At 44.5% G+C, this 20961-nt stretch overlaps 2 protein-coding genes across 2 annotated transcripts; both read right to left on the minus strand.

Moving 5' to 3' along the window:
- Positions 1 to 13629: 13629 nt before the first annotated feature.
- On the minus strand, positions 13630 to 14583 carry LOC119903622 (olfactory receptor 56A5-like). Its single transcript, XM_038719865.1, has one exon. The coding sequence runs from the start codon at positions 14581 to 14583 to the stop codon at positions 13630 to 13632; it is 954 nt and encodes a 317-aa protein (XP_038575793.1).
- A 4935-nt stretch (positions 14584 to 19518) lies between these two features.
- On the minus strand, positions 19519 to 20472 carry LOC119903623 (olfactory receptor 51L1-like). Its single transcript, XM_038719866.1, has one exon. The coding sequence runs from the start codon at positions 20470 to 20472 to the stop codon at positions 19519 to 19521; it is 954 nt and encodes a 317-aa protein (XP_038575794.1).
- Positions 20473 to 20961: the final 489 nt, after the last annotated feature.

Genomic DNA, 20961 nt, shown 5'->3' on the forward strand with positions numbered 1-20961 from the left:
TTGCATGGGCTTTCAATCCAGATTAATGTGTGAGATGAATTGTGTCGAGAGTGAATCCTAGAAATCTAGAGTCTTGGAAAGACCTGCTGTTTCTATGCAGACCTTGGAACCCGGAGGTTGGAGAAACCAGAGAGTATGGAGCGGCGGCAATGGGTTAGAATGAGACCGGGAACTGCTTGGGGGGCATGTTAGGGTTGCGTGGTCGAGTGGGCCCTGGTTACACCAGTGAAGCAAGCTGTGGCTTGGGAGCAGTGTGGATTTTTGGTAAACCTGTGCCTCTGACTTGGGGGCCGAATCTAGGATAATGGCCAGAAGATGTATGTTAGTGTATGGAGAAGGTGGATGCAACTTTTCGGAGTGAGTTCCCTCAACCGGGTGGATGTTCTCCCTTTCGGATAGATGTGTGCTTCGAGGGATCTTTTAGTTGGCGGTTGGTAAGGAAAAGGCATGATAGGAAGAACGAGACGTCGTGTAGTTTAAAATGTGTTTGAGTAAACTAGTGAGCTGAAGAATGGGAGATGGAGATGTAGAACGGGAGATGAAGAATTAGGATTAGCTGATGGCGGCGTAATGGGTAAAGAGGAAAGACCGAAATTAGAAATGGAAATAACTTTGTTCTGTTAGGGCTGGTAAAATGAGATGCTGGAGATCCTGGCATCCCGGTGCCAGAATCCCAGACTGGAGCGACCTGCAGAGACTGATGGATGTGGGCTGCAAGGGGTTTTTGTATCCCGGTGCCTAATGACCCGACTAAGCCAACCCGAAAATGTTTCCAACCACGAATTGGATGGTTTTATGTAACGAACTGACTGATGCAGTCAGATTGGTGATGACTGGGAGTGAGCAGCATCCCGGTGCCCAAGCCCTTTAATTTGAAACGATCGTTCGTTCAAAACAACTTTAGTTTAAATTGAAAATGACTTGCTTTGAAACGGCTGTTCGATCGAAACGACTATCTGTTGAGACAACATTGGCTCTGAACGACATGTTTTAAATGAATGGAAACAACTGTTAGCTGGATGTTAGCTTGAAACAATTGTTCGCTAGAAACGCTGTTCACTCAAAACTGCTGGAGATGGTTGGTGGAGGTTGGTTCACGTCCTGTTTTGCTTTGGTACCGACTTCTCTGCTATCTTGAGATGGAGGTAATATGCGAACTGTCCCTTTAACAGTGGTACACACAGCGTGCGTAATGCGCCACCTGGAAAGGAGCTGGTGTTGACAGAATTGAAAGCATGGCACGCTGACATCATACCTTGAAAAGTCTGTTCTCTAAATCGGAATTGTTACATTTATAACTGTTTTCTGCTATCGTTCGTGTCTTGATTGTTCGTGAAGACTGTGTGACCTGGGACCTTGCTGGCGCGTGGAAACGCTGTGATCAGCTGTTTGATGAGAGGCAGGGGATTCATCGGGTGCAATGTTTCTGATTGTTGAGGAAAGTGGACCGTGGAAGGTGGATGGCGTTAAGGCTGGACCCACTCCCTGGCAAACTTTAGGATTGTAGAAAGCGGGGCCTCAAGTGTGGAGACAGAAGAGAGAATTCGGCTTCTGGTGCTGGGTCTGCTGACATGAACATGATGTCTCGAGTCTGTCCGAATAATTCATCGTCCGATGTGGATAGCGGTGTGCCGACACTTCTTGAAGAGGTAAGTGGATGGAAGTAGCTGGTAATAATTCGCGTTAGGGGATGTTAGCGTAGCGTGCTCGATGCGATGTTGCTTGGTCTCGGTTCATCTGCGGAATGCGAGGGCTATGCAGGATACGAGGGCGAAGGGGAGGACTTAGGACGTGTGGGTATTTATCGAAATGCTGGCGATGACGTGCTCGATGTGTGGTCCCGCTCCTGAAACTCTGCTAACTAGCACCACATCAAGTACGGTCTAGAGCTGTTTTAATGAAAAGCGTTCTGAGATAACTGTTGTTGTGATTTGGTGTTATGTAAATAAAATTGAATTCAATATAACAATATGAACAGCTCCTGCGATGGACTGGTGACCTGTCCAGGGTGTACCCCGCCTTTCGCCCAATGTGAGCTGGGATTGGCTCCAGCCCTCCGCGACCCTGATGGATGGAATATGAACAGCTCTGACATAGGGAATAATGAATAAACAATAAGTGTTAGCCAGTAAACAGGCGCTGATTAGAGACAGAGTTACTGGGTTATTGCACAGGAATTGTTCCTGACACTGTGAGTCAGATTCAGCTGTTCATCAGAGTGATGGCTTGTGGGAAGAAACTGCTTCTGTGTCTGTTGGTTTTGGCGTACAGTGCTCTGTAGCGTCTATCAGAGGGGATAAGCTGGAACAGGTTGTGACCGGGGTGAGATGGATCTGCAGTGATGTTTCCTGTCCGTTTCCTGACTCTGGAAATGTATAAGTCCTGAATGGAGGGCAGGTTGGCACAAATGATCTTTTCTGCAGTCCTGACGTGTCGTTAGTGTAGAGGAGGAAGAGCAAGGAGAATCAAGTGTCATCGTTAGAGCAGGTGCAACTCCTCATCACTTCAAGTAGCCCTAACATAGGGGTCCCAGGCCTGTCTACTATCTTGTAACAAAGTCTTTCATAGGAGGAGATTTTGGTCATTTCATCCAGCCATTCCTTTACTGATATATCCCCTGTAGTTTTTCAACATCACAGCGCTAACTTGCATCCAGTAATAAGCGCTACTCTGCACCATGACACTGATAGTTTCTCGATTGCTTTAACACTTTCCCCTCAGACAGGACACGCTAGCCATCAAAAACACAAACTCTACAACAACTTACACACTAGTGAGATAAATTCAAATAATACAAAAACAATAAAGCCTCTTTTTGACCAAAAGTACCGGGGACTTTTGAGTCACCAAATCTCTTAACTAAAAAGGTTCCTTCAGCCCACTGTTGTGTGCGTTTCCACCATGGTCCAAAGACCTGCGAAGATAAGGCAAATTAACCAGGTTATGCTTGACCATTAAAGCAGCTTTTTTGTGTGGGAGTATAATGAAGAGACACTCCAGCACAGAAAAAGCAACACAAACATAAAATTGCGACAGTTTGGAATGTTATTAAAACATTTCCAGCTGACAAGTGCTGCAGATCAGCTGAAGCATCACATCTGTGTCACCTGAGCGTTGGAGGAACGGGATTTTTAACGAGCTTTATTACCTGCTGCAATCAGCTGTTCGCTGTAAACACACTGCTGCACGCTGGCTGCTGTTTTCGAGCGACACATTTAATGCCAACGTTTGATCTCAGGCGACGTCGGTGAGACTCCTGTGGCTATCTGACTGTTAATTGTGATTTATTGGTTTGCAAACAACGGTGTAAAAAAGGAACGGTCATAGAAAAACACCCGACCTTAGTTAAAGCCAGAAGCATCTACTCGCCCATCCAGAATTTCATGTGGCTCCTCAGATTCAGGTGTAAGTCCATGACTACACCAAGACTTCTGGCTTGATTTGTGGTTCTTAACATTACAGATTGAAGCTTAGCACTGACTTTCAATCGTTCCTCCCTGGCTCCAAAAACAATAACTTCAGTTTTATCTTTGTTCAATTGAAGAAAATTCTGGCACATCCAATCGTTGACCTGCTCAATACAGTCACTCAGCACCCGTATGGGATCATAGTCCCCTGGTGAAATGGTTATGTAAATCTGTGTGTCATCTGCATAATTATGGTAACATATTTTGTATTGTTTCATAATCTGAGCCAGTGGAAGCATGTAAATGTTAAACAAAAGAGGTCCCAGAATCGAGCCTTGGGGAACTCCACATGTCATTTTTGTCAGCTCAGATGTGTGATTATCTATAGACACAAAGTAGTCCCTATCCTTTAAGTAGGATTCAAACCAGTTTAGTACTGTGCCAGAAAGTCCAACCCAGTTTTCAAGTCTGTCTAGTAATATGTTGTGGTCGACCGTGTCGAATGCAGCACTGAGATCCAATAATACTAAGACTGAAATTCTGCCACTGTCAGTGTTTAAATGGATGTCATTGAAGACGTTAACAAGAGCTGTCTCAGCTGCTCAGTGCTGTGGTGTGGTTGAAAACCTGACTGGAAGACATCAAAACAGTTATTTAGTGCCAAGAAAGCACTAAGCTGTTGAAAAACATCTTTATCAATGATTTTACTTAAAAATGGGAGATTTGATATGGGCCTATAATTGCTCATTAGTGACCTGTCTAGATTGCTCCTTTTTAAGAGTGGCTTAATGACTGCACATTTTAGAAAAAACCTGTTGGCAGAATATCAAGGCAGCATGAGGAGGATTTCAGATGTTGTATTATGTCCTCCAGGTTTTTATGATTAATAGAATCAAATTGTCTCATGCTATATGATTTGTTTAAGTGGACACAGGGACAAGACATATCCATATCCATGTTACTGACATGGAGGTACTGATTGCTTGTCTAATTGTTTGAATTTTGTCTGTGAAGAAGAAAGCAAATTCATTGCAGGCCCTGGTGGATAGAAGTTCAGAGGCTACAGACACAGGAGGGTTGGTTAGCCTGTCGACAGTAGCAAACAGGGCACGTCCATTATTAGTGTTTTTGGTGATGATGTCAGAGAAGAAGGACCGCCTTGCATTTCTCAGTTCTAAATTATAAATTCAAAGTCTCTCTTTATAGATGTCATAATGAACCTGGAGATTTGAATCTGGAGTTTTCCGCCACCTGTGCTCTCTTTTTAGAGTTCTAACCAGCGTGGCATTTCTCCATGGAGATCTTCTCTTACCAGAGACCATCTTCACCTTGGCTGATGCAATGGCATCAATAACATTTGTAATTTTAGAACTGAAATTATCTACAAGCTCATTCACTGAGATCCGTGAGAGGGCGGGTGTGTGCGGGCTCCGCACACAATAACGGGCACACTCCTCATGTTGAGTCAGTCCATAATTATCAAGAACACAACACAGTTCTTTAGTCCCATAAGACTTCTTTTCGCATTGGAGGGAGTCATTAAACAAAATGGCAACTCCACGTCCTCTCTTATGCACTCTAGCTAGTTAAGGTGAAGTCCATCTGCCTCCTCTTTGGATTGGCGGTATAGGGCCACTGATAAACACCTCAGCATTCAGTCCTTTTTCAACACTTCTGACTGTTGCTTCACAACATCATTGGTCCTGATGTGCAGTATGATGTTTTTCACAGTAGGATGTTCAGCCACGATATGTAGGATTCTTTCTGACACCGTATCTTTCGGAAAGCAGAGTATTTTGGTGTTCTTACTGCACATGCTTCTTACATCGTTTACAGCAGAGTCACCCGTAATCAGAGTTTGAGGCCCAGTCGTTAGCTTTCCCTGCAGCCTTATACTTTCAGATTTACAAATTACAAATTACAGTCCTTACCCTTCTGTGTGAGGATGGAATGTTATCCAGGTCATCAGACTGAGATCCAGGGTCCTGCAATAGTGGTGAAAATCTGTTCTGCTGTTGCACACTTGGTTGTTGGGGAGGTTTGTTGCTAATTCTCCCTTTCGCAGCTGTCCACAGCTGTGTCCTACCAAGAACAGGGGTTGAAGAGGCGCTCTGCCTGGATGATAATGCAGGCCAGCCAGTCGCATCACAAATCTCAGGGCGCTGGGCTCTGCCTGTTACTCGTCCTCTCTTTTCCACAGAAAATGATTTACTCCTAGGATTTGCACCAAGAGTGTTCCAGGGAGGACTCTCACTTTTAGATTTATTACCCAGTACACGGGACTCCTGCTTCTTGGTAGTCTTGTTGGTGCTAATTAGCTGTGTGTTAGCATGCTCTTGTTCATTGTTTTGGGTCAACGGTAAAGTCATTCGCACATAGTCCATTCACTTCCACATTCACCTCTAACCTGTGGATCTTGGTTTCCAGTACAGTAATTTTCTGTAGAAGTTTGTAGAAGTCGTCCGTGGAGAAGGGGGGCATTTTGTTGCTAATTAGCATTAGCTATAACTCCAGTCACTGCAGTACAGGCTAGTGCTATTGATAGGCCGCACTCACGTAGCACTAAGATCATAAAAGTTTTTAAAGTATCTGACAGTCCCAGTAATTTAAAAGTATCCAAGAGCTGTTGATTTCTAGCAAATTTCGAGCAAGCAGCAAAGCGTCTGCACTGTAAGAAAGCAGAAAGCTTTAAGATAAGAAGTAGGCTAATGTCGTGTGGTTCGCTCCTTCAAAAACCTTTTCACAAGATGAACACAACAAAAGACACAACAGATGTGAACATCTGAACATGTAGTGTACAATACACCATACAACAACAAAAGCAGGGGCCTGATCCACCCCTGGCATGCAATAACTGAAATGTCTAGGCAGGCTTCCTCCATAGCCTGGAGAAGGTGAAAACGGATATATGGTGTTATGACCCTGGGGTCATATTTTTTTGTTTGTTTATCTCTCCTGGCACTGTCAGCTGTTCTCCTCCATTAGAGTGTGAGTGTATGCAGGTACTGGAGAACAGGTGGACACACTGGATTGGTCTGGTTGAGCTGATTGGAGCCTCCTGATTGGGCATCTGGATGACAGCAGCCATTTTAAGCCCTACTGACAGGAACTCTCCCCCTCTCTCTGCCATTCCCAACCTGCCTGAGGACTGTGTGTTATGTCTGTGTTTATTGTACATAGTGAACGGTTGTGACTATATACTACTTAGATTGTAAGTAGTTTATCGTAGTCCTTCTGATTGTCTTATGACAACCTGGTTTTGTTGGCTTTGCCATTTTTGTTGCTATGAAGCAATTTCCTTTGTCATAGCTATATTGTGTCAGCTACTAGCAGTGAGTAGGAGTGAGAATCCCTTTCTTTTGTTTGCACCGTTTTCTCCAGTTTTTGGACTTAGAAGCCTAGTTTTAGAGCTTTGTCTTTTCTTTACCTTTTGGTTTTGGGTTTAGGAAAGATTTAGGTTTTCTTAGTGTTTTGGTTGTTGTTTTGGGCACTGCTCATCTCCGATGTATAATAAAAACTGCTAAATTGTATTTGTTGTGTGCTGGCCTTGTTTGGGAATGGGAAGAGTGGGAGGCCACACATTTATGTTACATCCAGGACACCCCTAGACCTTGGGACGTAACAATGGTTCTTCTTGTTATGTGTGCTAGGTCTGGACTCAAGGGCGTACACCAACTTGAAGGTTTTGGGTTAGAAGAAGGGTTTTAATGAATGCTCAGTGGTACAGAAGAATTGTAAAAGGGAAGGTGATACGCTAGAACACACACTCTTAGACCATCAAGGAAACCAAGGAGGAGCATAGTGTTATAGGGTCCAAGAATAGGGTAGCGGTGGAGTACCCTTTGTTGCCTGTTGGCCATGGGCATAGAAGATTCTCTGCAAAACATATGAAACACAGTAGAGTAAATGACTATCCTGAAAGACAGTTTAAGATGGCACAAAAGGCCCAAGGGAGACACACCATGGTAGAAGTTTAACAAAACATGTTTATTAAACCAAAATTAACCAAATTAAGGCTGGTGCCAAAGTAAAAGTGAACAAGTATGGGGTATGAGCATCAGTGGTTTCAGTCAGGGCAGGATGATGGATGCATGGAAAATGTGTGTGAGGTTGTTGTAATATGCGAGAAATAATAACAGCATGTCCAGAAACCAAGGGGGGAACCTGTGCAGGGAAACAGATGGTAGCAAGTTAGCAGAGAGGGCCGCCCGTCCTCTGACCAGCAGCGACCTCAGCCCCTAAGAATGAGAATAAAGCGTTAAATACTCTACAGGGCAATTAGCCCAGGTACCCAGAGTTACTACAATCAGCTCTTCCTCTACAAGGAAGAGAGAGAGAGAGAGAGACATGACCCCACAGGGTGTCACAAAGACCACCATATGTATTTTGTGCTACAGTATAAACTGCTGTACTACTATATTGTTATGGTACTCAATATGTCATACAATATAAAAACTCATACTTCAACATTCCACACATTGTTCTTTCACTCTGTCAGAGTTTCGTTCGAAAGGGACGTGGTAGATCTGCTTCATCCGCAGGATGTGATCAGCTGTGGAGAGGCTGTTGGTATTTATCCCTCAGAACTGGTGGCTGTCTTCAATCACTCTCCTTTGAATTACATTGTTGGCAAGGACCATATTTACCACCTCCCTCTCTTGCTCCTCTGACAAAAGCCTCTGCCGGCCTCCACCTGGTGGTCGTCTCTGTGTCCTACAAAAATAGAAGTACTGATTACTGTATCACATCCTTTTTACATGTGAGGCATTTTGATGCATCTCAATTTATTACATACATTATAGTAATACCTGTTGTGGAACAGCTACAGTACACGTAGGTCTTGTAACATCAAACAAAATAGCACTCAAAAGTTACAGTATAGAGTAGTCTGAAGTACACCTGCCTGTTTTCCTCTCTGAATGTTCTTATGATCGAGGCAATGGTGAAAGTTTGGCAGTACTTGTTGCCCTGCCTCCCTCATTCAAGGACATGGTCAAACTCCTCCTCCTCTTCTCCCTATTTCTCTTCCACCTCCTCCTCCCCCTACTCCTCCTCCAACTCCTACTGTTCCTTCTCCTTCTCACCGGCGTCCTCTACATTCTCCTTCGTGTCTCTCTGGATCCATTATTCCCAAACTAAATGAACTGACTCAGACCCTTAAATCTACAGTACCTATTAAGGCTTCTGATTGGTGTGTTATCAATTATGACTTTTTGTGTTTCCTTCTGGGTACTTGTGTGCTAATTAAGCTCAAGCTGTGTTGACCTGAGTGAACAATATTGAATGTTAGTGCTTTCTAAATAGCCACATTGTGTAGGCAATGAGAAGGATTAGGGTGGGGCCGAGGGGCCGCCGCTGCAAATATTTGAGTGGCTCCTCCCCTTACAGATGTAATCTCACTCCAAACATTTGATAAAACCTTAAATTCCTGTTTAGTAGAAGTTGACCTCTGTTTTTTATTTAATTTTTTTTAAACCTGTCCTGCCCAGCAGCCTGGTATAGAGTATAATGACCTGGATACCATATTGTGCCAGACAGATTTTACTTTAACAAGAGAGTATTAATATACTCCTTTCTCTGTTTTATTATTTATTTAATAATGTATTGATTTGTCACCGGGCCGGACAGGGGGGCAGACATGGAGATGGGGGGGCACAAACAGACAGCACAGAGAAAGGACAAGACCTGTAAGAGAAGGGGGATGGAGGGTGGGGACAACAGGGAAAAGCTGTGGGAAACACCAATTGCAGAAAGCAACGAAACCTGCAATAGAACAGAGAGGGGGGCTTGGGGAGGAGAAAAACAACAACAAACAAACACAAACAAAAACAAACAATAAAAATAATAATAATAGTAAAAGACAACCAGCCGAACAGCAGCAATAAACAGCTGACATAGTAAGAGAGAAAAATGAAAACAAGAAACAGTCCAGCACACTAAATAAGCAACACAGCACAGCCACAAGAGCTGGAATAATAATTAATTTAAATAAGTAACTGAAAGAAAAGCATCAGGAATAATTCTACCAGGGAAAACCTACATTTGTTTGTTGTCTATGTGTGAGACTGATTGTGTGCGTGCGTGTGGGTGAATGTGTCTGTATGTGTCTGTATGTGTGTGTGTACATGTGTGTGCACATAAGCCTGTTAAAGAATGTAGTTGTTAGTGAGAGTGGGACGCCACGACTGTAACAGGCAGGCAAGAACCCCAGTAGCCAATATGGGTGGGAGAAAGAAAAAGAATAAATCAATCAAAAAAAACCAAAGATTCCCAGATGCACCGCGATGCAAACGCGGAAGATCCTGACCCAAATGCCAGTTGACAACATAATCAACTCAACTGCATGCCACCACCAACCCACTCACCCGCTCTGTTACTTCAATGTTCCCCTCTCAGAGGCAGATCAACACCGGCGCTGTACCTTTCATTCAGTGCAGCGAGCCACATATGGGCACAATACTCCTAAAAAAAGGCAGAGTGACAGCGGCTATCTGACAGGGAGAACAGGCAGAGCTGGAAACTCAGGTAAACTCCCACTGCAACATTACATCATGATTTACATGATGAGCGTTAGACGCAGAGCGTTCTGCCAGTACCTCCCTCACTGGTCTGGACCCAAGGCAGCGTCGGCTGCCAGGCGTAGGTCCCTTCCCTCTACGAGCTCCTACGGAGAGGAGAGGAAGCAGAGTGTCGCTTCTCGGGCGGTCCCCCCGAGGAACTGGGGCAGCGAGACGGCGCTCTCACCCTCAGCCTTCTGAGAGGCGTGATCTGAGGACCATCATCCAGTCCCGGAGTCTTTCTCCGTCCCCCCCCCCCCAGACAGACGGTTCTACAGCCGGTACTTTATAGTCCCCAAGAAGGATGGAGGGCTGCGCCCTTTAGGCCCATCTGCGGCGTTTAGGGCTGAGGCAAAGAAGAGTGTGCTGGCGCCCACCCAACGGACTACGTTCCTAGGGCTAGTATGGGATTCGACAACGATGCGGGCACAATTGTCTCCTGCACGTGTCGACACCATATTTGCTTTTGAAAGGGGTGAAGTTAGGCCACGCCATCACTATAAAACACTTTCAACGAGTGTTGGGTCTCCTGGCGGCTGCGTCCAGCGTAATACCATCTGGACTGCTGCACATGAGACCCCTGCAGTGGTGGCTAAGGACCAAGGGTTTTTTCCCCGAGGGGAAATCCTCTCCGTCTGATTTGGGTTACGCACAAGTGTCTTCGTTCCCTATCAGTTTGGAAGGAAACTTGGTTCCTGTCCCAGGGGCCCGCGCTGGGAGGGTCTTATCACCGGCTGGTCATTTCGACAGACGCAGGTGCATCAATCCGAGTGGCATATCAACTGTCTCGAGATGTTGGCGGTGTTCCAGGCTCTAAGGAGTTTCCTGCCCGATCTCCAAGGCCACCACGTCCTGGTTCATTCCGACAACACAGAAGTGGTGGCCTATCTGAATCACCAGGGCGGTCTGTACAGACTGGCGCGTCAGATCCTTCTGTGGTCCCAGCAGAGGTTACTATCGCTCAGGGCGATGTATCTCCCGGGGGACACAGAATCGGGGAGCAGACCTGCTGTCGAGGCAGGGGCTGAGGCCCGGAGAATGGAGACTTCACCCCGAAGTGGTGGAGCTCTTGTGCGAAGAGTTCGGCCCCATAGACGTGGATCTGTTTGCGTCTCAAGAGACTACGCACTGCCCGCTATGGTTTTCTGTCGTTCCTCCAGCCCCGTTGGGTCTGGACGCCATGGTACATTCATGGCCGAGGCTACGTCTGTATGCTTTTCCCCAGTCGCTCTGCTCCCAGGGGTTCCGGAGCGGGTCCACCAGGACAATGTCGGCCTACTGCTCGTAGCCCCGTTCTGGCCAACCTGGGTGTGGTTCTCGGGCATCATGATCGCTCCTGGACGTGGCGGGTCCCTCTGAGGAGAGACCTGCTGTCCCAGGCGCAGGGCCGGGTTCTTCACCCTTGCCCCGCCATATGGCGACTGTGGGTCTGGCCCCTGAGGGGGCACAGTACCTAGAGGCGGGTCTAACAGCCGGAGCAGTCGAGACCCTCCTCAGCTCCAGGGCCCCGTCCACACGGTGGATGTACGGCCTGAAGTGGAGTGTTTTCTCCACTTGGTGTAGGGAGCGGTCGGTGGACCCTCTTACCTGCCCGGTGGTTCAGGTACTTGAGTTCCTCCAGGACCGGTTCTCTGCTGGTCTTTCTCCTTCCACCCTCAAGGTGTACGTGGCAGCTATTTCATCTTTCCACACCCCTCTGAGGGAGGGGTCTTTGGGGAAACTTCCCTTGGTTGTACGTTTCCTCCGTGGTGCCCGGAGGATGAGACCTGCGACTCGGTCCAAGGTTCCCACTTGGGATCTGGCGGTGGTTCTTGGGGCGTTGGCTGAGGCCCCCTTCGAACCCCTGGAGTCAGCTGAGGCTGAGCACTTGACCCTCAAGATGGCCTTTCTCCTTGCTATCAGGAGGAGGGTGGGGGATCTCCAAGTGCTTTCGGTTTCTCCGCAAGCCTGGAGTTTGCCCCGGGGAATATTAGGGCTATCCTGCACCCTCGTCCAGGATACATCCCTAAAGTGCCTTCTTGTGCGGCAGGGTCCACAGTGCTGCAGGCATTTCATCCTCCACCTCATGTGACGGCGGAGGACGGGAGACTTCATCTGCTCTGCCCCGTCAAAGCACTGAGTGTTACACTCTGAGGTCCTCCCGTTGGAGGAAGGCTGACCAGCTGCTAGTGTGTTTTGGGTCCCCCAGTGCTGGGCTCCCTGCATCCAAACATACTATTAGCAACTGGATTGTTCAGACTATTTCCCTGGCCTATCAGGTGCGTGGTTTGCCTTCACCTGTGGGTGTGAGGGTTCATTCTACCAGAGGCATGGCGGCCTCTCGAGCCCTCCTTTCCGGGGCCTCTTTGCAGGATGTGTGTTTAGCGGCTGGCTGGGCCACTCCGCACACATTCATTCGGTTTTACAGTCTTGACCTTCCTTCGGCACCTGGCACTCGTGCACTCTCCTCTTAGTCGTGCCACTTTATTGCACACTGGGGCAGGCGGATATTTTTAGTGGGTATCTCGTTCGTATAGTGTTGTCACCGACGCAGTTCGAGTTCCCTCGAAGGGTAACGTCTCGGGTTATGTATGTAACCCTGGTTCCCCGAGAAGGGGAACGAGTAAAGTTATTGGTAAAACCCATAGACTGTATATAAAAACCACTATAAACATAAACTGAATGTTACGAAGCAAACAGCGGCAGGTCCAAGCCACTGTAGCGTTACATCCTCTCTGCAGGCTAAATCAACAGCTGCACACAGGATAGTAACACGGGTCGCGTGGTGAACTAATATGGAAAGCTAACGTTATATAATAATAATGGGGTGGCTGTGGCCCAGGAGATAGAGCGGGTTGGCCGTTAATCGGAAGGTCGGCGGTTCAATCCCTGGCTCCCCCTGGTTGCATGTCAAAGTGTCCTTGGGCAAGATACTGAACCCTGAATTGCCGAATCCCGAATATGAGTGAGTGTGAATGTTAGTTTCCGTTTGAGCACTTAGGCTCAGTGTATGAATGTGTTTGACTGGTGAATGCAGATGTAGTGTAAAAGCGCTTTGAGTGGTTGAAAAGACTAGAAAGGCGCTATACAAGTCACAGACACAGAGAGATTATCCAAGTTTCACTTTTTGAATGGAATTACTGAAATAAATCAACTTTTTGATGATATTCTAATTATATTACCAGCACCTGTAACTGCAACTCTCATTCACATCGACCACTATGAGGTGCTATAAATGCATAATAACTGGATGTGGAATTATAAAAATGAAGCTATTGATCAGAAAATGCCTCTCCAATCATTACAAAACTTGCAGGATGTGTGTCATAACAATGTTAAACCACATGTCTGATTATGTTGAAGTCACTAGTAAGAAAAAAGGGTGGTGCAGTGGTTAGCACTGTCGCCTTTTATTTGTTTTTTATCCTTTATTATTACAGTTTAGTATTTGTGGTGCTAAGTAGATATTTTGTTGTGGATAAATTAATAAATGAAGAAGTTACAACAGTTGTCTTGTGATATTTATTAAAAGGAATAACATTAACAATTCAGCAGAAGAGAATGACCAAGAGAAACAGATAACTAAAATATTTAATGCAAGAAAGTTATTGTGGAGTCTACGAGAAAAGCGAGAAAAATACTAGATTTCCTATTTATATAGCTGCTACACAGTATGTGCATGACTTTTACATTTTATCAGCAGGACCCATTTTGCGTATCTTCAAAAATCTAAAAATCACTCCTTTGATTTGAGGCAGATTCAGGCCATAAACTAGAGGGTTATTGATGGGGGGAATAATCAAATACTCTAAAGATAAAACTACTGTGATGATTGGATTGACTTTATCAGCCTGTAATCGAGTCAATAACAGCTCACAGAAGACAGAGAATGAATAGTTCACAAATGTCACTATGTGGGGCAGGCAGGTTTGTAACGCCTTTCCTCTGAATTCAGACGAGCTTCTCCTGCACACAAGCAGAATCCGTAGATAGGTGTACAGGACAAAGAACAGGGGGATGAAGATGGTTATTATCAAAATAAACTGACCTACAATATTATTCAGAGTTGTGTCCACACAGGAGAGCTGAACCACAGGCCAGTTAGAACAGAAAAGCCTGTGCAGTTTATTTCTGCACAAAGGCAATCGAACAGTAAGATAAAGAGCAAATCCAATCGCAAATGCAGGGTAGAGCACAGCAAAAATCAAAAGACGTCTCACCATCCTAAAGGTCATTTTGCTGTGATAGTGTAAAGGCTGGCATATAGCAACAAATCTATCATAGGCCATGATGCTGAGGATGGTCAGTTCAAATGATAAATAGGTGTAAATAACATATATCTGAATGAAACAAGATGCACGTGAGATCAAATGAGTGTCAGACAGAATGTCCATCAGGAACCTGGGGAAGAAGCCGGCTGAGCCGTATAGAGAGTTTAAACTGAGAAAGGAGATAAACATGTACATGGGTTGATGCAGAGACGTCTCCAGGTAGACTGTCAGAATAATGACAACGTTAGCAGAGATTATAGTCATGTAGACCAACAGACACAGACAGAAGAACAGATATCTGAGGGGCCCAGAGTCTGTAAACAGAGTCAGCTGAAAATACTCAGGAGTAAAGCTGTTATTGCTCATCATGTCTGCACAACAGCAGAACTGGAAGAAGTGAGTGATGGAGGGAGAGAGAGGAAAGCCATGTCAAAAGAGGACAAAAAGATTGATTGATTAAAATTTCCTATTGAACACTTATTTCAACAATACATAACATAAGCCTGCATCCGTGTAAGGTGCATCAGTTTAACATTTCAACAATTTCACCTGATAATATTCTGCATAACTTCCACATTTAGGTAGTTAAGACATTTTCCACTTTTCTGTTCTACAGTAGCTGTAAAATAAGTTCATATATCAGCCAACCAATTACTCTGTATACTGTTTATGAGTCCCATGGTTTGTCCTTCTAATAAAGTCATGTAGAGAGTTAAACACAATCTTCGCTCCACTGCGTTAGATTTTAGGAAAAATACACAGCCTCCTCCCCTACACTGAGGCAGCTGCTGAACCTTCATCCTTTTTAACTGTTTTACTGAGAGCAGCCACGTGTGCAAACAGGGTCCAAAGGGAGGTAAAGTGTGTCACGAACTGACTACATGCGTGAGTGAGTATTCATGTACATTTCAGGCCATAAGAGTGCAGGACACATTAACATGATATGTTGGTCCCCAGTACTGTCGTCTCACCATCCAAAGACATGCAGGCTAGGTTGATTAGTGTCTCTAAAATTGTCCTTAGGTGTGAATGTGAGTGTGAGTGGTTGTTTGTCTATGTGTGGCCCTGCGATGGACTGGCGACCTGTCCAGGGTGTACTCCGCCTTTCGCTCAATGTCACCTGGGATAGGCTCCAGGCCCGCCGCAACCCTGAATGGATAAGTGGTTGACGATGGAAATTTTTCAAGTCGATTAATCTAACGACTAATTTTGTTTATTCTAAAGAAAGAAAAGTTGCCTATTACACGATTAACATACCAATTTATCCAAAATAAATATCAATAACATGTCTAATCAATAAATCTATATTTTATTCAATCATCCTGAAATTTCCATGTCACTGATGTGTTTTGATAATAACAATAACAGGCTACTTTACTTAAAACTTTAAATGTTTCTGACATGGATTCATTTCAATATAAGTAATGCAGTATGATAATAAAATGTATTTCTGCATTAGTGAACACCTGAAAGGACTCACAGACTGTACAGACAGTCACAGATTGTCTGTAATTAGATTCAGCTGTTTTCCCGCTCATATGTGGCCGTTAAATAAACAGAAAATATGAAACAGCCGAACATTACATGACTCGTGGTGTAACGTTATGTTACCATGACAGCAGCGCCGCAGAAATTACTTTTAACATGAAGGCAAAGAAGAAATACTACGTGTCCTCGTGCTGATAATTTGCCGTGCTTGTGTGGCGACAGAAAGTAAACACGATTTGCGGTGCTGCCGTCCTAGACAAAGTGCTGTGGGATACTTTCGTTTCACGTGTTCATGCTGCTTCACGTATTCGTGGACAGCAGTTGTGGTGAAGTGAAGCTGTTTCCAGTTCAGAGAGCTCACGGAGCCGCACGTTGTTGAGAGTCTGTCTGAAATATAAAGACGAAATTTTAGACGGTCGAAGGCGCGGTCTTGTAGCTGGAGCTTGTCCGGGATAATCCCACACCCGGATGCAGCGACGCAATGAAACACAGAACAAAAAACTAACTATAAACCCAAAGTCCCCCACGCAATCGACGATTCCCATCTCTTAGGGCCTGGTTTTTCTTATGTTATATATACAGCAAAGCGGCATGACTGAGAGACGGCAGCAAGATGGTCTAAAAAGAACAGCTGGTCATCAATCATGACACTCAAGATTCTCACCACCCTGGTTGGAGTGATAGTTGAGTCGTCAATTTGTAGTAGGATTTTATGTTGGATAGATTGCTTGGCTGGAATGACCAGGAGTTCAGTCTTAGAGAGCTTTAGTTGAAGGTAGCAGGCCTTCCCCCATGCGAGTATGTCCAAGAGACAGTCCATGATCACAGAGACGGTGAGATCGTCTGGTGGGAAAGATCGGTACAGTTGCGTATCGTCTGCATAGCGGCGGTAGAGAAGCCATGTGAGACACATAGCTGGGGGGCACAGGCTTTGAGCAGCCCAGGGCGGACACCATCAGGGCCTGCAGCCTTGTTAATTGTAATTTATACTTCTGCGTCAAATCGACAGCGTAGCCTCTGCGTAGCCCCGTAGCCTACACTGTAGCCTGACTTGCACCTCCTCAAAAATGTAAATACACATCGAGGCAACGCAGACCGTAAGGACTGTGATTGGTCGGCTGGGTAGCCTCACAATGCCTCTGAGCCGACAGGAAGTGCCCCGTGCTTTGGCAGCAAAGAGGTGCTATGCTGAAAAGCTAGGAAACAGCTTCACGGCCAGTGATGCTGCGTAAGTGTGGAGAGGCCTGCAGACACTCACTAACTACAGGAGACCATTCCCAAAACTCTGCTGGTACTCAACGACTGGCTGACGGGCTGAATGGTTTCTATTGTAGGTTTGAGAAGCCTACAGTCACACTTCTCCCCAGCTCCAACACAATCTTCAGTCACCTTCCCCCACTGCCACGCTGTCACCCCTCCTCTCTGACCCCTTACCTGCACTCAAGATTTGTGAAGAAGATGTGTGCCAGCTCTTCCAGAGGCAGAAGATCAGGAAGGTTCCTGGCCCAGACGGTGTCAAACCATACTTCCTGAAAATCTGTGCATACGAGCTGGCCCCCATCTTCACACGGATCTTCAACAGATCACTGGAGGTGTGTGAAGTTCCCTCCTGCTTCAAACGGTCCAAAATCATCCCGGTCCACAAAAAAACCTCCATCTCTGGATTAAATGACTATAGGCCTGTCACCCTGACATATATAGTCAAAGTCCTTTGAAAGACTGGTCTTGGCCCACCTGAAGGACATTACAGGCCCCTTGTTGGACCCCCTTCAGTTTGCCTGCAGGGCTAACAGGTCAGTGGATGATGCTGTCAACTTGGGACTGTATTACATCCTGCAACACCTCAACTCTCTAGGGACATATGCAAGGATCCTGTTTGTGGACTTCAGCTCGGTGTTCAACACCATCATCCCGGAAATCCTCAGCACCAAACTCACCCAGCTCAATGTGCCAGCCTCCACCTGTCAGTGGATCAAAAACTTTTGAGGCTGGGAAACATCACATCCAGCACCCGGACTATTAGCACTGGCGCCCCCCAGGGGTGTGTGCTCTTCTCCCGCTACACCAACGACTGCACCTCAGGAGACACATCTGTCAAACTCCTGAAGTTCGCTGACGACCCAACGGTCATTGGTCTCTTCCGGGACAGTAATGAGTCGGCCTATAGATGGGAAGTTGATCAGCTGGCTCTCTGGTGCAGCCAGAACAACCTTCTTCCCACAAGCCATCACTCTGATGAACAGCTGACTCCTGTGCAATAACCCAGTAACTCTGTCTCTAATCAGCCACCTGTTTACTGGCTATCATTTATTCATTATTCTCTATTTCAGAGTTATATCGTCATATTGTATATACTGTATACCAAATCCATCCACCTCAAGTACATAACCAGCGTCCTTTGCACTATGTTCCATCGCAGTGTGTACATGTCTGTATGTGTATGCATACCTGTAAATCTCATCCACCGCCAACATTTACATAATAATAAACTCCTTGATCCTTTGCACTCATTGCACTATTGTCTCAATCTATCTTGTTTATAGTGTGTGTGTGTGTGTGTGTGTGTAATTTATTTATATATATATATATATAGTTTCTCTCTATACTCTATACTGGAGCCTGTGTCTGATTTTTATCATTGTATTATTGTATGAGTAAGCACATTGTGAGCATTGTACAATTTTCTCGTATGTGTACACAAACCTGGCAATAAAGCTGATTTTGATTCTGATGGAGATTTCTCAATTGTTCCGATTGTTCATTGCAACATCTCAACCCCCCGCCCCCACAAGTAAAGTCATCTGTCAAAGTAATACATCCGATCATTTTTTATTCAACGTTTTTTCAAATGACTTAACAGTGACAGTAAAAGACAATATGACGACATTAAGAATAAAAAGCCACTTTGATCCAGACTCAAATATCTCAACACCTATTGGATGGATTGCCATGAAATTTTCTACACACAGCTATGGTCCCTAGAGAAAGCATAGTATTGGCTTTGATCCCGTGACTGCTCTCCGACACCAGCATGTTGACGTTTGGCTTTTGGTGAGATTTCTAAACAGCGATTGGATGGGTTGCCTTAAATTTCGTACACAGATTTATGTTCCAGTCAGGATAAATTGTAATAACTTTGCTGATTTGCTCTTTTTTCATCTATCTCCATCATCAAGTCAAACATTAAATGTGTTGACTACAATAAGATGCTGAACATGGTAAACATTCTACCTGGTAAACATCATCATGTTAACATTATCATTGTGAGCGTGCTGATGTTGCATAACATGTTGATAAAGCAACACTCTGCCGAAGGACATTCTCAAAGGACAGCATGCTTGTACACTCTCAGACCTGCTTGGTGATTATTCTACACCAGAGATAGAGGTTAGTGTTATTGTAATTAGAAAGTACAACTGGTTCACAACATATTATCTAAGAAATAACAAAATAAATGCAGAGTAACATACAAAGCCAAATACAGAAAATACAAGAATGAAATATCTAACATGCAGATTCTGATCATACACAACTCAAATCCCATCAAAATAAGTTCTAGGTTGTGGATTTCAAATATGTATTGTAGTCAGAGGAACTGTGACTTCACCATGCATATACAATTTGTGCAATATTATCATAATGTTTGTGCTACAGGTTAATCTATTATCTTGTCTGTTCAGAGATTTTCTGATCTTCAACAACAAATGATAAAACAAAATCTATGTATGTACAACATATATTTAACATATTCCAGAAGGCTTAAAGATTCTATATCTCCTATTTGTATTGGTGCTACTAGTATTTGCATGATGAGTTTTACATTTTATCAGCAGGACCCATTTTGCGTTTCTTCAAAAATCTAAAAATAACTCCTTTGATTTGAGGCAGATTCAGGCCATAAACTAGAGGGTTGTTGATGGGAGGAATAATCAGATACTCTAAAGATAAAATGACTGTGATGATTGGATTCATTTTATCAGTTTCTAATCGAGTCAATGACAGGTCACAGAAGAGAGAGAATGAATAGGTCACAAATGTCACCATGTGGGGCAGGCAGGTTTGTAACGCCTTTCCTCTGAATTCAGACGAGTTTCTCCTGCACACAAGCAGAATCCGTAGATAGGTGTACAGGACAAAGAACAGGGGGATGAAGGTGATTGTTATCAAAACAAACTGACCTACAATATTATTCAAAGTTGGATCCACACAGGAGAGCCGAACCACAGGCCAGTTAGAACAGAAAAGCCTGTGCAGTTTATTTCCACACAGAGGCAATCTAATCGTAAGATAAAGACAAACAGCAATAGCAAATGCAGGGTAGAGCAGAGCAAAAATCAGAAGATGTCTCACCATCCTAAAGGTCATTTTGCTGTGATAGTGTAAAGGCTGGCAAATAGCAACAAATCTATCATAGGCCATGATGCTGAGGATGGTCAGTTCACATGATGCATAGGTGTAAATAAGATACATCTGAATGAAACAAGATGCACGTGAGATCAAATGAGTGTCAGACAGAATGTCCATCAGGAACCTGGGGAAGAAGCCGGCTGAGCCGTACAGAGAGTTTAAACACAGACAGGAGATAAACATGTACATGGGTTGATGCAGAGACTTCTCCAGGCAGACTGTCAGAATAATGACAACGTTAGCAGAGATTATAGTCATGTAGACCAACAGACACAGACAGAAGAACAGATATCTGAGGGGCCCAGAGTCTGTAAACAGAGTCAGCTGAAAATACTCAGGAGTAAAGCTGTTATTGCTTATCATGTCTGCACAACAGAGAAGCAAGAGAGTAAAGAGTAGAGGTAAAATTGCATTCAACAAGACTTGCAAGGGTTAAACTTGCCCCAGGCCATATACAGTAAAAGACATTAGGAAAGTAAAACAGAATTGAGAATCAAATTATCCTTTCCTTACCTGCCATATTTACATAAAAAAGTGTGTACAAATACTTCCATCCAAAGTTAAATGTAGCCCATGCAAAACCAGCTAATATACATATACTGTATGTTTTATATTTATTGTTTATCACTGAGCTTGCTTGTCAAAGTTTGCATATGAATAACAGATCAAACAAAGTCAGGAGCAACTATTTACCCTTGGCATGAGGAAAGAAGAACACATTTTAACAATAAAATTGTAAAATTAAATCAGACATTGATGAACTGATGCTTCCAGACACTTGATAAGATGCAGTAGTAACATTCAACACATCTTTTCTCAAGACTAAATAATATTGTTGATAATAATGCATGA

This window comes from Micropterus salmoides, unplaced genomic scaffold (assembly GCF_014851395.1).
Source record: "Micropterus salmoides isolate LMB-PRFRI ecotype aquatic unplaced genomic scaffold, ASM1485139v1 Ms_hic_scaffold_15, whole genome shotgun sequence".
NCBI classification, from domain to species: Eukaryota; Metazoa; Chordata; class Actinopteri; order Centrarchiformes; family Centrarchidae; genus Micropterus; species Micropterus salmoides.

Excerpts from the sequence above, each read along its gene's own strand:
- LOC119903623 (XM_038719866.1), bottom strand. The coding sequence starts at position 20,472 with ATGATAAGCAATAACAGCTTTACTCCTGAGTATTTTCAGCTGACTCTG.
- LOC119903622 (XM_038719865.1), bottom strand. The coding sequence starts at position 14,583 with ATGATGAGCAATAACAGCTTTACTCCTGAGTATTTTCAGCTGACTCTG.